This window comes from Geotrypetes seraphini, chromosome 3 (assembly GCF_902459505.1).
Source record: "Geotrypetes seraphini chromosome 3, aGeoSer1.1, whole genome shotgun sequence".
Classification (NCBI taxonomy): domain Eukaryota; kingdom Metazoa; phylum Chordata; class Amphibia; order Gymnophiona; family Dermophiidae; genus Geotrypetes; species Geotrypetes seraphini.
In genome coordinates, this window is record NC_047086.1 from 410,900,863 (window position 1) to 410,913,635 (window position 12,773).

The following is a 12,773-nucleotide window of genomic DNA, read 5'->3' on the forward strand; positions in this document are numbered from 1 at the left end:
TGGGAAAGTACCTGAAGAAAGAGCTGTTAGGATGGGAAGACATAAGAGAAGTGGAAAGACAGTGGTCTAAGCTGAAAGGAGCGATAAAAAATGGCTACGGACCTTTATGTGAAGAAAATCAATAAAAACAAGAGAAAAAGGAAGCCGATATGGTTCTCCAACCTAGTGGCTGAGAAAATAAAGGCGAAAGAGTTGGCGTTCATGAAATATAAAAAAAACCAAGAAGAGGAGAGCAGAAAGGACTACAGGGTGAAACTGAAATAAGCCAAGAGAGAGATACGTTTGGCGAAGGCACAGGCGGAAGAACAAATGGCTAAAAATGTAAAAAAGGGAGATAAAATTTTTTTCAGATATATTAGTGAAAGGAGGAAGATAAAAAAATGGAATTGCTAGGCTGAAAGATGCTGGGAACAAATATGTGGAGAGTGATGAGGAGAAAGCAAATGTGCTAAACAAATACTTCTGTTCTGTGTTCACAGAAGAAAATCCTGGAGAAGGACCGAGATTGTCTGGCAAAGTTACACGAGAAAATGGAGTAGATTCTGCGCCGTTCACGGAGGAGGGTGTTTATGAGCAACTTGAAAAACTGAAGGTGGACAAAGCGATGGGACCAGACGGGATCCATCCCAGGATACTAAGGGAGCTCAGAGAGGTTCTGGCGAGTCCTATTAAAGACTTGTTCAACAAATCTCTAGAGACGGGAGTGATTCCTGGGGATTGGAGGAGAGCGGATGTGGTCCCTATTCATAAAAGTGGTCACAGGGATGAAGCAGGAAACTACAGGCCGGTGAGCCTCACTTCAGTTGTTGGAAAAATAATGGAAGTTTTGCTGAAAGAAAGGATAGTGTACTTCCTTGAATCTAATGGGTTACAGGATCCGAAGCAACATGGCTTTACAAAAGGTAAATCGTGCCAAACGAACCTGATTGAATTTTTTGATTGGGTGACCAGAGAGCTGGATCGAGGACATGCTAGATGTAATTTACTTGGATTTCAGCAAAGCCTTTGATACAGTTCCTCATAGGAGGCTGTTGAACAAACTTGAAGGGCTGAAGTTAGGACCCAAAGTGGTGAACTGGGTCAGAAACTGGCTGTCGGACAGACTCCAGAGGGTGGTGGTTAATGGAAGTCACTCGAAGGAAGGAAAGGTGACTAGTGGAGTCCCTCAGGGTTCAGTGCTGGGGCCAATCGTGTTCAATATGTTTGTGAGTGACATTGCTGAAGGGTTAGAAGGAAAAGTGTGCCTTTTTGCAGATGATATCAAGATTTGTAACAGAGTAGACACCGAAGAGGGAGTGGAAAATATGAAAAGGATCTGCAAAAGTTAGAGGAATGGTCTAATGCCTGGCAACTAAAATTCAATGCAGAGTAATGCATTTGGGGATTAATAATAGGAAGGAACCGTATATGCTGGGAGGAGAGAAGCTGATATGCACAGACGGGGAGAGGGACCTTGGGGTTATAGTGTCCGAAGATCTAAAGGCGAAAAAACAGTGTGACAAGGCAGTGGCTGCTGTCAGAAGGATGCTGGGCTGTATAAAGAGAGGCGTAGTCAGTAGAAGGAAGAAGGTGTTGATGCCCCTGCACAGGTCATTGGTGAGGCCCCACTTGGAGTATTGTGTTCAGTTTTGGAGACCTTATCTGGCGAAGGACGTAATTAGGCTTAAGGCGGTCCAGAGAAGGGCGACGAAAATGATAGGAGGCTTGCGCCAGAAGACGTATGAGGAGAGACTGGAAGCCCTGAATATGTATAACCTAGAGGAAAGGAGAGACAGGGGAGATGATTCAGACGTTCAAATACTTGAAGGGTTTTAACGTAGGACAAAATCTTTTCCAGAGAAAGGAAAATGGTAAAACCAGAGGACATAATTTGAGGTTGAGGGGTGGTAGATTCAGGGGCAATGTTAGGAAATTCTACTTTACGGAGAGGGTAGTGGATGCCTGGAATGCGCTCCCGAGAGAGGTGGTGGAGAGTAAAATTGTGACTGAGTTCAAAGAAGCGTGGGATGAACACAGAAGATTTAGAAACAGAAAATAATATTAAATATTGAACTAGGCCAGTTACTGGGCAGACTTGCACGGTCTGTGTCTGTGTATGGCCGTTTGGTGGAGGATGGGCAGGGGAGGGCTTCAATGGCTAGGAGGGTGTAGATGGGCTGGAGTAAGTCTTAACAGAGATTTCGGCAGTTGGAACCCAAGCACAGTACCGGGTAAAGCTTTGGATTCTTGCCCAGAAATAGCTAAGAAGAAAAAATAAATAAATAAATAAATTTAAATTGGATCAGGTTGGGCAGTCTGGATGGACCATTCGGGTCTTTATCTGCCGTCATCTACTATGTTACTATGTATGAATTTCTCCCTCTTTTACCTGTGATGTTCTGCATAAATAGCATGCTGTTATGCTCAGCATCACCAGAAAAAAATAATTGCTCCCACCATAGTATTTTTTACCGTGGTGTCAAAGCTTTGTGCATCATGCTTTAGATTTTTAATCTTGTAGCCCCCTGTATGATGGCAGGAAGATATCAGCCCTTATCATGCTGCTTTGCTATCTTGGGGAAAGATCAGCTACTATTGGGTCACAGTCTGTATGAGTTAGTTTGTAAGCTCTTCTGAGCAGGGAACATCTTTTAAATGTTGAAATATACAGAATTGCATATGCCTTTCAGTGCTATAAAAATGATAAATAGGAGGAGGAGGGACATACTTAAAGATCTCAATATGTATACTTTGGAGGAAAGGCAGGAGAGAGGAGGTATGATAGAGACATTCGAGTCTCTCATTTGAAAGGAAGCTCTGGAATGAGAGGGCAAAGGATGAAATAAAGAGATGACAAGCTCAGAAGCAATCTAAGTAAATACATTTATACAGAAAGGGTGGTAGATGCGTGGAATAGTCTCCTGGTAGAGTTGATGTCTGAATTTAGGAAAGCATGGGATAGGCACATGGGATCTCTTAGGGAGAGTAGTAGATAGTGGATGTTGTGGATGGGCAGAATAGATGGGCCAGTTGGCCTTTATCTACCATCATGTTTTAACGAAACATTTGAACAGTACTTTTTTGACCAACTAGTTGATTTTATTCTATATTTGTTGTCTGAGAACCAAAAAAGGTACATCTCTTATGAAATACCAGTTACTCTCTTTATGCATTACATGTAAAATTGGCGATATGCATGAATGAAACTCTACTGAACATACAGGCTCTTCCTCCCTCAGGGGATGCTCGCTTTGTAAAATCAGAATAAGAAATGGCAAATTTCAAGATTTTAGCCACCAAACGAATTCCAATAAAGTCAAACCTCGGTTTGTGAGTAACACGGTTTGCGAGTGTTTTGCAAGACAAGCACAACATTATTGCAAATCGTGATTTACAAACCGAGCGTTGACTTGATTTGCGAGCATCGCTACTCCCCCGCCCACCCACCCCTCCGTGAGAACTGGCATCACTCCCCCCCCCCCCCCGGTGCGAACCGGCATCCCATCGAACTACATATAAAATCCTCCTCCTAATTTTTAAAATCAAGACATCTCACCTTCCTGTCTTTCTAGATAAATATCTTATTCCACATGCTCCTTCTAGGGTCCTTAGATCTATGAATCAAAATCTATTGACAGTGCCTTCAATCAAGGACCTTTACTATACCAGAAACTCCATTTTCTCAGTAGTTGCTCCCTTGCTCTGGAATGCAATGCCATTCCATCTTCGCAATGAAAACTCCTTAAGTAAATTTAAAACAAATCTCATAACATTTCTCTTTAAAGATGCCTACCAATAACTGGGGGGGGGAGGGTATGGAGGGGAAAAAGCTTTTAAGAAGCGACATCCCTGTTTCAATCTCATTACTTCCCTTCCCTCTACCCTTCCTTTTATCATTGTAATTAAAACTTCCCCATCTCCCAAAACCTCTCGTTTCTAATCAGTCTTAATTCGTTATAGGTTTACCCTCTTTTTATTTTACCCCACCCAAATCACAAATATTAGCCCTTTTTAACATTGTAAACCGCACTGATACATGTGATGGTCAGTATATCAAGCCATGAATAAACTTGATCCTCCACCCGCCCAAACAGAAGCCTTACCCCATCTGGCACCCACACGCAGCCCTAGGACGTTCCGGTGCAAGAAGATCCTTCCTGTTGCCTGGGCCTTGAGCATCTGCGCATGCTCAAGGCCTGAGTGAGAGCCAGAACATAAGAACATAAGCAATGCCTCCGCTGGGTCAGACCTGAGGTACATCGTGCCCAGCAGTCCACTCACACGGCAGCCCAACAGGTCCAGGAAGGACTTGAGCATGCACAGATGCTCAAGGCCCAGGAAACAGGAAGGATCTTCGTTCACCAGCATATCCTGGGGCTGCATGCTAGTGCCAGATGGGATAAGGCATCTGTTCGGACTGGCAGAGGATGCCCGTTCTCGTGGAGGGGGGGGAAGAAGCGATGCCGGTTCTCGGAGAGTGGGTGGAGCAGCGCTAGTAGCCTCGGGGGGGGGGGGGGGGAAACAAATCAAGCGAGTTTCCCTTACTTCCTATGGGGAAACTCGCTTTGAAATATGAGCAATTTGGTTTACGAGCATGCTTCTGGAACGAATTATGCTCGTAAACCAAGATTCCACTGTACTTTTAAAACTTGTGAGAGGCACTATAGAAGCCTTAGACTTTGGTAAAATTCAGGCTCTGAAAACTGTAAGACTGTTTATTATTAGTATACACGCTGTTTTAGATTCAATTTCTAATTTGTCAATTTTAGATTCAATGAGTAATCTGAATGTCTTATCTTTTTATTCTTTAACTCCTTTTACAAAACCGTAGCATGGTTTTTTAGCATTGGCTGCGGAGGTAACCGCGATGACGCTCATAGGAATTCTACGAGCGCTGCAGCTGTTACCTACACATCTGGCACTAAAAACCACGCTACAGTTTTGTACTAGAGGGGTAATTTATTTTTGATTAAAATTTGCGATTCATCTCACAATTAAAGGTGTATTATTTTTGTTTCCACTGGGCAATGGTTAAGTGACCTGTCTACTGGCAAGCAGCTGCAGTAAAGAAAATAAATATACTGTATACACCTTTAATTAATCACAATTAAAATTTTAATTAAAATTAAGCCCTATCTGGATGAGCTACTCTCTCATAATAAGTAATAAAGACTTCGGCACAAATATAATACCATTTTATCAATATTTTCAGTACAAGATTTTCTAATAAGTCTGGATGCTCACATAAACCTCCATAAGAGTCCCTCTAAATTGGAAATATCACTCTTTAAAGGCAATCAAGATGGTAAGAAGTAGACAATCTTGTAAAAAAGCTAAGAAATATGGAAATCCTAAACATACAAAAAGTATGAGCATAAGAACATAAGCAGTGCCTCCGCCGGGTCAGACCATAGGTCCATCCTGCCCAGCAGTCCGCTCCCGCGGCGGCCCAAACAGGTCACGACCTGTCTGAATCACCAGAAGGGGCTCCCTTGCCACCTTGGTTTCTCATTGAAGTCCTATCTTCCCATCGTAGCCCTAACCCTCCGGTCTTGCACATGCACGACCTGTTGGGTTTCTATACTTATTACCTGGTTAGCTTTCTATACTTGGTGTTACATCCCAGCTCCTCCCTCAGTATCCCACGATCCCTTTATCCCTCAGGAATCCGTCCAATCCGTTTGAATCCCTGTACTGTACTCTGCCTGATCACTTCCTCCGGTAGCGCATTCCAAGTGTCCACGACCCTTTGGGTGAAAAAAAACTTCCTTGCATTTGTTTTGAACCTATCTCCCTTCAGTTTCTCCGAATGCCCCCTCGTACTTGTTGTCCCCTTCAGTCTGAAGAATCTGTCCCTATCCACCCTCTTTATGCCCCTCATAATCTTGAAGGTCTCTATCATATCTCCCCTGAGCCTCCTTTTTTCCAGAGAGAAGAGCCCCAGCCTATCCAACCTCTCGGCAGTGTTCCAGCCCTTTTACCAGTTTCGTTGCTCTCCTTTGGACTCTCTCAAGTACCGCCATGTCCTTCTTGAGGTGCGGTGACCAATACTGAACGCAGTATTCCAGATGTGGACGCACCATCGCTCGATACAATGGCATGATGACTTCCCGCGTCCTGGTTGTTATGCCCCTCTTTATGATGCCCAGCATCCTGTTGGCTTTTTTCGAGGCTGCTGCGCACTGTGCAGATGGCTTCAGTGATGCATCCACCAGCACACCCAAGTCTGCTGTCTCCCAACAATGCCCCCCCCAATTTGTAGTTGAACAACGGGTTCTTTTTCCCTATATGCATGACCTTGCATTTTTCCACGTTAAAGCGCATTTGCCATTTGTTTGCCCAGTCTTCCAGCTTGTCCAGGTCCCTTTGCAGGTCCTCACACTCCTCCCTGGACCTAACTCTGCCGCACAGTTTGGTATCGTCTGCAAATTTTATAACCTCGCACTTTGCCTCCTTTTCCAGGTCATTGATAAATATGTGCCCCAGCACCGATCCCTGTGGCACACCGCTTGTGACTCCCCGCCAGTCAGAATATTGGCCCTTCACTCTGACCCTCTGCAGTCTACCCGACAACCAGTGCTTGATCCATCTGTGCACATCCCCTCCCACCCCGTGGTTCCACAGCTTCCTAAGCAGCCTTTCATGTGGCACCTTGTCGAAAGCCTTTTGAAAATCGAGGTAAATGATGTCTATGGGCTCCCCATTGTCCACCCGACTGCTTATTCCCTCAAAGAAGTACAGAAGGTTCGTTAGCCTTACAGAATCCGTGCTGGCTTGTTCTCAGTAGGCCATTCCTCTCGATGTGCTCGCAAATGCCGTCCTTGATCATAGCTTCCACCATCTTCCCTATAATTGAAGTCAGGCTCACCGGCCTGTAGTTCCCGGGGTCACCCCTCGATCCCTTCTTGAAGATAGGTGTGACATTCGCCAATTTCCAGTCCTCTGGTACCTCACCAGTTTTCAAGGATAGGTTGCTAACATGCTGGATTGTGCCCGCTATTTCTTGTCTTAGTTCCTTCAGAACCCTTGGGTGGATCCCGTCCGGGCCCGGTGATTTACTGCATTTTAACCTGTCTATCTGTTTGAGGACATCCTCCTTACTTACCTCTATGTGCTCAATTTTTCGGCCTGTTCCCCACTCATGAGCTCCTCTGAGTCCGGTATATTAGATGTGTCTTCGCTCGTGAAAACCGACGAGAAGAACGTGTTCAACCTCTCAGCTACCTCTTTATCCTCCTTAATCACTCCCTTCCTATCCCCATCGTCCAACGGCCCCACCTCCTCTCTCGCTGGTCGCTTCCCCTTTACGTAACTGAAGAATGCCTTGAAGTTTTTCGCCTCCCTGGCCAGCCCCTCTTCGTATTCCCCTTTCGCTTTTCTAACCCCTCGGTGGCATTCCTTTTGGCATTTCCTGTGCGCCTGGTGATTTTCCTTCGTTGGGTCCTTTTTCCATCTCCGGAAGGATACTTTTTTGTCATTTATTGCCCTCTTTACTTCAGTTGACATCCAAACCGGGTCCTTTGATTGCTTGTTCTTGCAGCCTTTCCTGAAACTGGGGACGTACATTCTTTGTGCTTCCTGCAGGTTGTCCCTGAATAGGGTCCAGGCGCTTCCCACAGTCTCCATCCTAAAGATGTTTCTGAGCTTCCTCCCCACCATTTCCCTCATAGCAACATAGTTCCCTTTCTTGAAGTTGAGCGCAGTTGTTGCGGTTCTCCTTACTATGGGTGTCCCCCTTTCTAATGTGAATCTGATTGCGTTGTGATCACTGTTGCCTAGTGGTCCTCCCACTTCTACCCTGCTTGCAGGCCCTCCTAATCCGTTTAGGATGAAGTCAAGAGTAGCACCCCCTCGCGTCGGTTCTTTGACTAGTTGCTCCATGAAGCAGTCCCTCACAGCTTCTACAAATCCTGGTTGGGGAATCATAGAAAATGACACGGGGACAGAACTTGTCCCGGCAAATAAACACAGGAAACTATTCTATAGCATTGTTTAGTGCCTGTCTATATCTCGACCTCAGTCCTTCTACACCAGCATTCTTCAATGCAAGACTGGGTATGCCCATTCACATTGTGATTCTTCCTAGAGAATGACATGGGTAAAAAATTTATCACCATTCCAGCCCCCGTGAGCTCGTCCCCATCCCTGCAAGCTCGGTCTCCGTCCCCGCCTTGCAAATGTCAGATCCTATCCTACAAGCCTCAAATAGTTATGATTTTATACTGAACTTATTTTATTAAAGTATAAAGAGAGACAATATTCTGTATAATTGTCATTTTATAAACACAAATAATGCAGAGCAAGGACCAAACCCCCCCCCGTCTCCCCTCCCTTTCACAAATATCCTCATCCCTATTGTGAAAACTGGAGATGCCAAATTACTACAGAATGCTACATAGAAAAATCAAGTTAACAGAATAGTTCAGTCACACATGGCAGGAATAGTGTTAGGAGAGTGCAACTAGGGCAACTGCCCCCTGGTCAGAGAGAGCCCTACACCAGCTGGAAGCTAAAGAAGCACAGCCTGGGCTTTGCATACCCCAGTTATGCCTAATACCAGCTCTAAAAGGATACATATTGCAAATCTGAAACATTCTAATCACAAAATATAAAATAAATTTTATTCTTCAAATCACATTGGTCTCAGGCATTACTTTTGGGTTCCTTCTGTCTTCATCGTGGCATGGGTGGCTCCTGAAGGTAAAATAGGCGCAAGAGGAACTGGGGAGGAGATGTTGACTGACAAGGGTGCAATTTTTTTTACCACAGGAGCAAAACTTTTCACCGCTTCCGCAGGGCGGTGAAAGGCCTTGTCCCCATTCCCGCGGGGCGGCGAAAGGCCTTGTCCCCATTCCCGCGGGGCGGCGAAAGGCCTTGTCCCCATTCCCGCGGGGCGGCGAAAGGCCTTGTCCCCATTCCCGCGGGGCGGCGAAAGGCCTTGTCCCCATTCCCGCGGGGCGGCGAAAGGCCTTGTCCCCATTCCCGCGGGGCGGCGAAAGGCCTTGTCCCCATTCCCGCGGGGCAGCGAAAGGCCTTGTCCCCATTCCCGCGGGGCAGCGAAAGGCCTTGTCCCCATTCCCGCGGGGCAGCGAAAGGCCTTGTCCCCATTCCCGCGGGGCAGCGAAAGGCCTTGTCCCCATTCCCGCGGGGCAGCGAAAGGCCTTGTCCCCATTCCCGCGGGGCAGCGAAAGGCCTTGTCCCCATTCCCGCGGGGCAGCGAAAGGCCTTGTCCCCATTCCCGCGGGGCAGCGAAAGGCCTTGTCCCCATTCCCGCGGGGCAGCGAAAGGCCTTGTCCCCATTCCCGCGGGGCAGTGAAAGGCCTTGTCCCCATTCCTTCAGTAAACCAGTTTCAGATGCCTCCATTCCTGCAGATTTACCGCGGTAAACGGTGCCCGTGTCATTTTCTACAGTATATGCATTTTGCTGAAGCAGTTACAATTTCATCTGCTGGTGCTAGGGGTGAACGAATTAACAGAGTGTGCGGGTGCAGATGAGAGAAGAGCCCCTCCCCCCACCCCAACAGCTTCAGCAGTCGCTCGCGAAGCCCATCGGCTCCTTCTCGCGCGCGCCCCCTCCCCTCCCCTCCCCCCGCCTCACCTTCTTCATGATGCCCGTCTTCCTCTTGCTGAACGTGGTGTAGCGGCGCAGCTTGTTGTCGATGAACTCCATCTTGATCTTGACGCGGCCGCGGGTCTTCTTGCCCGGCTTGGCTCCCGACACGGCGGCGCCGACGGCCGGGTAGCAGCCGGCGGCCCCGGCGCCGCCCTCCGGCGCCCCCAGGCCCAGCTCGAGCTCGGCCAGCGGCCTCTTGGCCACGCGCCGCTCGGGCGCCTCCTCCTCCTCCGCCGAGTCCGAGTCGGGCTCCGAGCCGCTGTACAGGGCGGCCGCCGCCGCCGCCTCGCGCTCGAAGCAGCGGCCGGGCCCGGCGAGCAGCGCGGGGCCGGCGAAGCCCGTGCGCGGCCCCGCGCCGCCGGCCCGGCGGGAAAGGCCGCCCAGCGAGCCCCGGCCCGTCCCGTTGCCGGCCTGGCTCGGTATCATGCCGCACGCGCTCCGGGCGCCCGTCAGCGCGGAGCCGCCGGGCTCGCGCGCGCCACCCACCCGACAAACCCTCCGCAAATGACGGCGGACTACTCGCAACCATATAAAGAGGCAAGATTGCCTTTTATGGCAAAGGCTCTCCCTGCACGCCGAGTCAGAGCGGCCGAGCGCCATTGGCTGCGGCCGGCATCCAGGCGCCTCTCATTGGCCGCTCGCGCGCCTCATTAGCATAGGTGCCGAGGCGGCCGTTGGCGGCGTGCGGCGCTACGCTCGCCTCCGACGTCATGCGTGGGCTGAAGCGAGGCGGCCACGAGCGTTGTTCACGGGGGCGCAGGACGGCCGTTAGGCGCTCAATGCAGAAGCGCATTCTTTTCAGCGGAGCCACAAGTTGATTTCTTCCCATTGACCTTAGGAGAACGGGCAAATGGCTCATTTTGAATGCCAAAAGTTGGAAAATAAGCTGACTTTTCAATTCAGTTCGTTCAAATGACGACTTCCAGCTTAAGCCAACGCTACAATCAATCCCCCAAATTAGTGCCACCAAAATGTTCGACACTTAGGACTTAATAATTGCAACATAAATTTGCTTTATATAAATCGCAATATTTTAGGTGGTTGCAATTGAAGCAGGCAATTCGGATAAGGTTCCCTGAATGGAAAAATCTGAATAATTATCATAGCCTGGAATTCTTATGCTTTCAGATGGATTCTATGGGTCATCAGGCCGCACAGTGGTATAAATTAATAGCTGGATTTGTAAATAAAAAAACAAAAAGTGGTCTCAGGGACATTTGGAGCATTGAGATTAAGCATCAAATTAATGCATCTCAATGGCCACGACTTTGGTCTTGGAGGATGAGATGTACAGTGTCAGCATGGTTTTTTCTTTTGCATAGAGCATTTTGGACCCCTTTTCATTTACAAAAACTAGATAGTTCTAAGTCTAATAGATGTTGGCACTGTCATCTTGAAGCTGGGACATTAGATCATCTTTTATTCTATTGTCCATTCATATTATTGTTTTGGAAATCAATTTGGCCTCAAATAAATAGGATGTTGGAGAATCCGGTAGCCTTGACTTATGATACGATTTTATTTGGCACAGCAATGAGAGCACAGAGTCAAATTTCTTCAAATAATAACAAACTTTTATTTATATTAACTGGAGTAGCAGTTCAACAAATAACATACAATTGGAAAAATTATGACAGGTTAAATTACAACTTCTGGTGGAATTCAGTATGCCATATATATAAAATGGAGCGTACATTTGCAACACAAAGAGGTTATATTGATAAGTTAAAGAAGATTTGAGGACCATTAACAGACTTTCGCAATGAATGATACAATTTTCCCATAAGATATTTGATAAGACGGGATGTGGGTGGGTTTATTTTATTCATCTCATAATATAAATAATTTATCATTATATCTTGTTGTATTGTATGCAATTTTCAAAGGAAGGGGAGGGGATGGGTTTATAATTTGATAAATAGTTGGTATACTTATTAAGTACTATAAACTTTTTCAATATTATAGTAAAGGATTATATAATGATATATTGTATTTACAGTGATGCATGAAGGAATATCAAGTGTGTACTCAATGAAATTGTATAAATTTATGTGATACACTTGTTGTTATATGAAAAATGAATAAAAAACTTAAAACAAAAGACACTTAGGATTGATGAATGATACTTGGTTCGTTTTTTGCAGCAAATTCTTCCATCTACTGCAAAGAGCCACAATATTTTCAAAAGTCATATTCACATTGCTTCACTTCATTTGAAATATCTTTACCCGTGGAACACAAAGCTGCCAATTCCTCTGTAATTTCAAAGTTGTCAACACCAGGGATAAAAACTAAAAGTTGTGCAGTATCATTTCTGTCAGTGCTTTCATCCATGGCTAACGAGTAGTACTTTAATTCTGCAGCATTCTTTCTTAACTGGTCATGAAGGTTGCTAGAGATATCATTCACTCTTTGTTGCAGTCATCCAAGACAAGCTGATGTTTTCAAAAGTATATTTCTTTTCTAAACATAGTTCAGACACAGCAATCATCATGCACTTTTTCATGAAGTTGCCTAGTCTCCATCACCTCTCTCAGGAGCGCATTTCAGGCATCCACCACCCTCTCCATAAAGAAGAATTTCTTTACATTGCCCTCAACCTCAAATTATGTCCTCTGGTTTTACCATTTTCCTTTCTCTAGAAAAGATTATGTTCTACGTTAATACCCTTCAAGTATTTGAACGTCTGAATCATATCTCCCATGTCCCTCCTTTCCTCTAGGGTATATATATTCGGGGCTTCCAGTCTCTCCTCGTACATCTCTGGCACAAGCCTCCTATCATTTTCGTCGCCCTCCTCTGGACCACTTCAAGTCTTCTTACGTCCTTCGCCAGATACGGTCTCCAAAACTGAACACAATACTCCAAGTGGGGCCTTACAATGACCTGTACAGGAGCATCAACACCTTCTTCCTTTTAGTGGCTACACCTCTTTATACAGCCAGCATCCTTCTGGCAGTAGCCACTGCCTTGTCACACTGTTTTTTCACTTTTAGATCTTTGGAAACTATCACCCCAAGGTCCCTCTCCCCGTCTGAGCATATCGTTTCTCCCCTTCCTTCTGATTATTAATCCCCCAAATGCATTACTCTGCATTGAATTTTAGACCATTCCTCTAACTTTTGCAGATCCTTTTCCATATTTTCCACTCCCTCTTCGGTGTCTACTCTGTTACAAATCT

The 12,773-nt window shown here is 46.3% G+C and overlaps 1 protein-coding gene across 2 annotated transcripts in view; it reads right to left on the reverse strand.

Annotated features, from left to right (window-relative positions):
• Nucleotides 1–10,114, reverse strand: part of SRF (serum response factor) — a 243,291-nt gene extending 233,177 nt beyond the window's left edge. Inside the window, exon 1 of one of the 2 annotated variants that reach the window (XM_033937484.1) lies at nucleotides 9,578–10,114. In XM_033937484.1, coding sequence (XP_033793375.1) covers nucleotides 9,578–10,018 — 441 coding nt within the window. In that variant the 5' untranslated portion in view covers nucleotides 10,019–10,114. The remainder of the gene's footprint in view (nucleotides 1–9,577) is intronic. The other variant, XM_033937483.1, reaches the window with a different exon arrangement.
• Nucleotides 10,115–12,773: the final 2,659 nt, after the last annotated feature.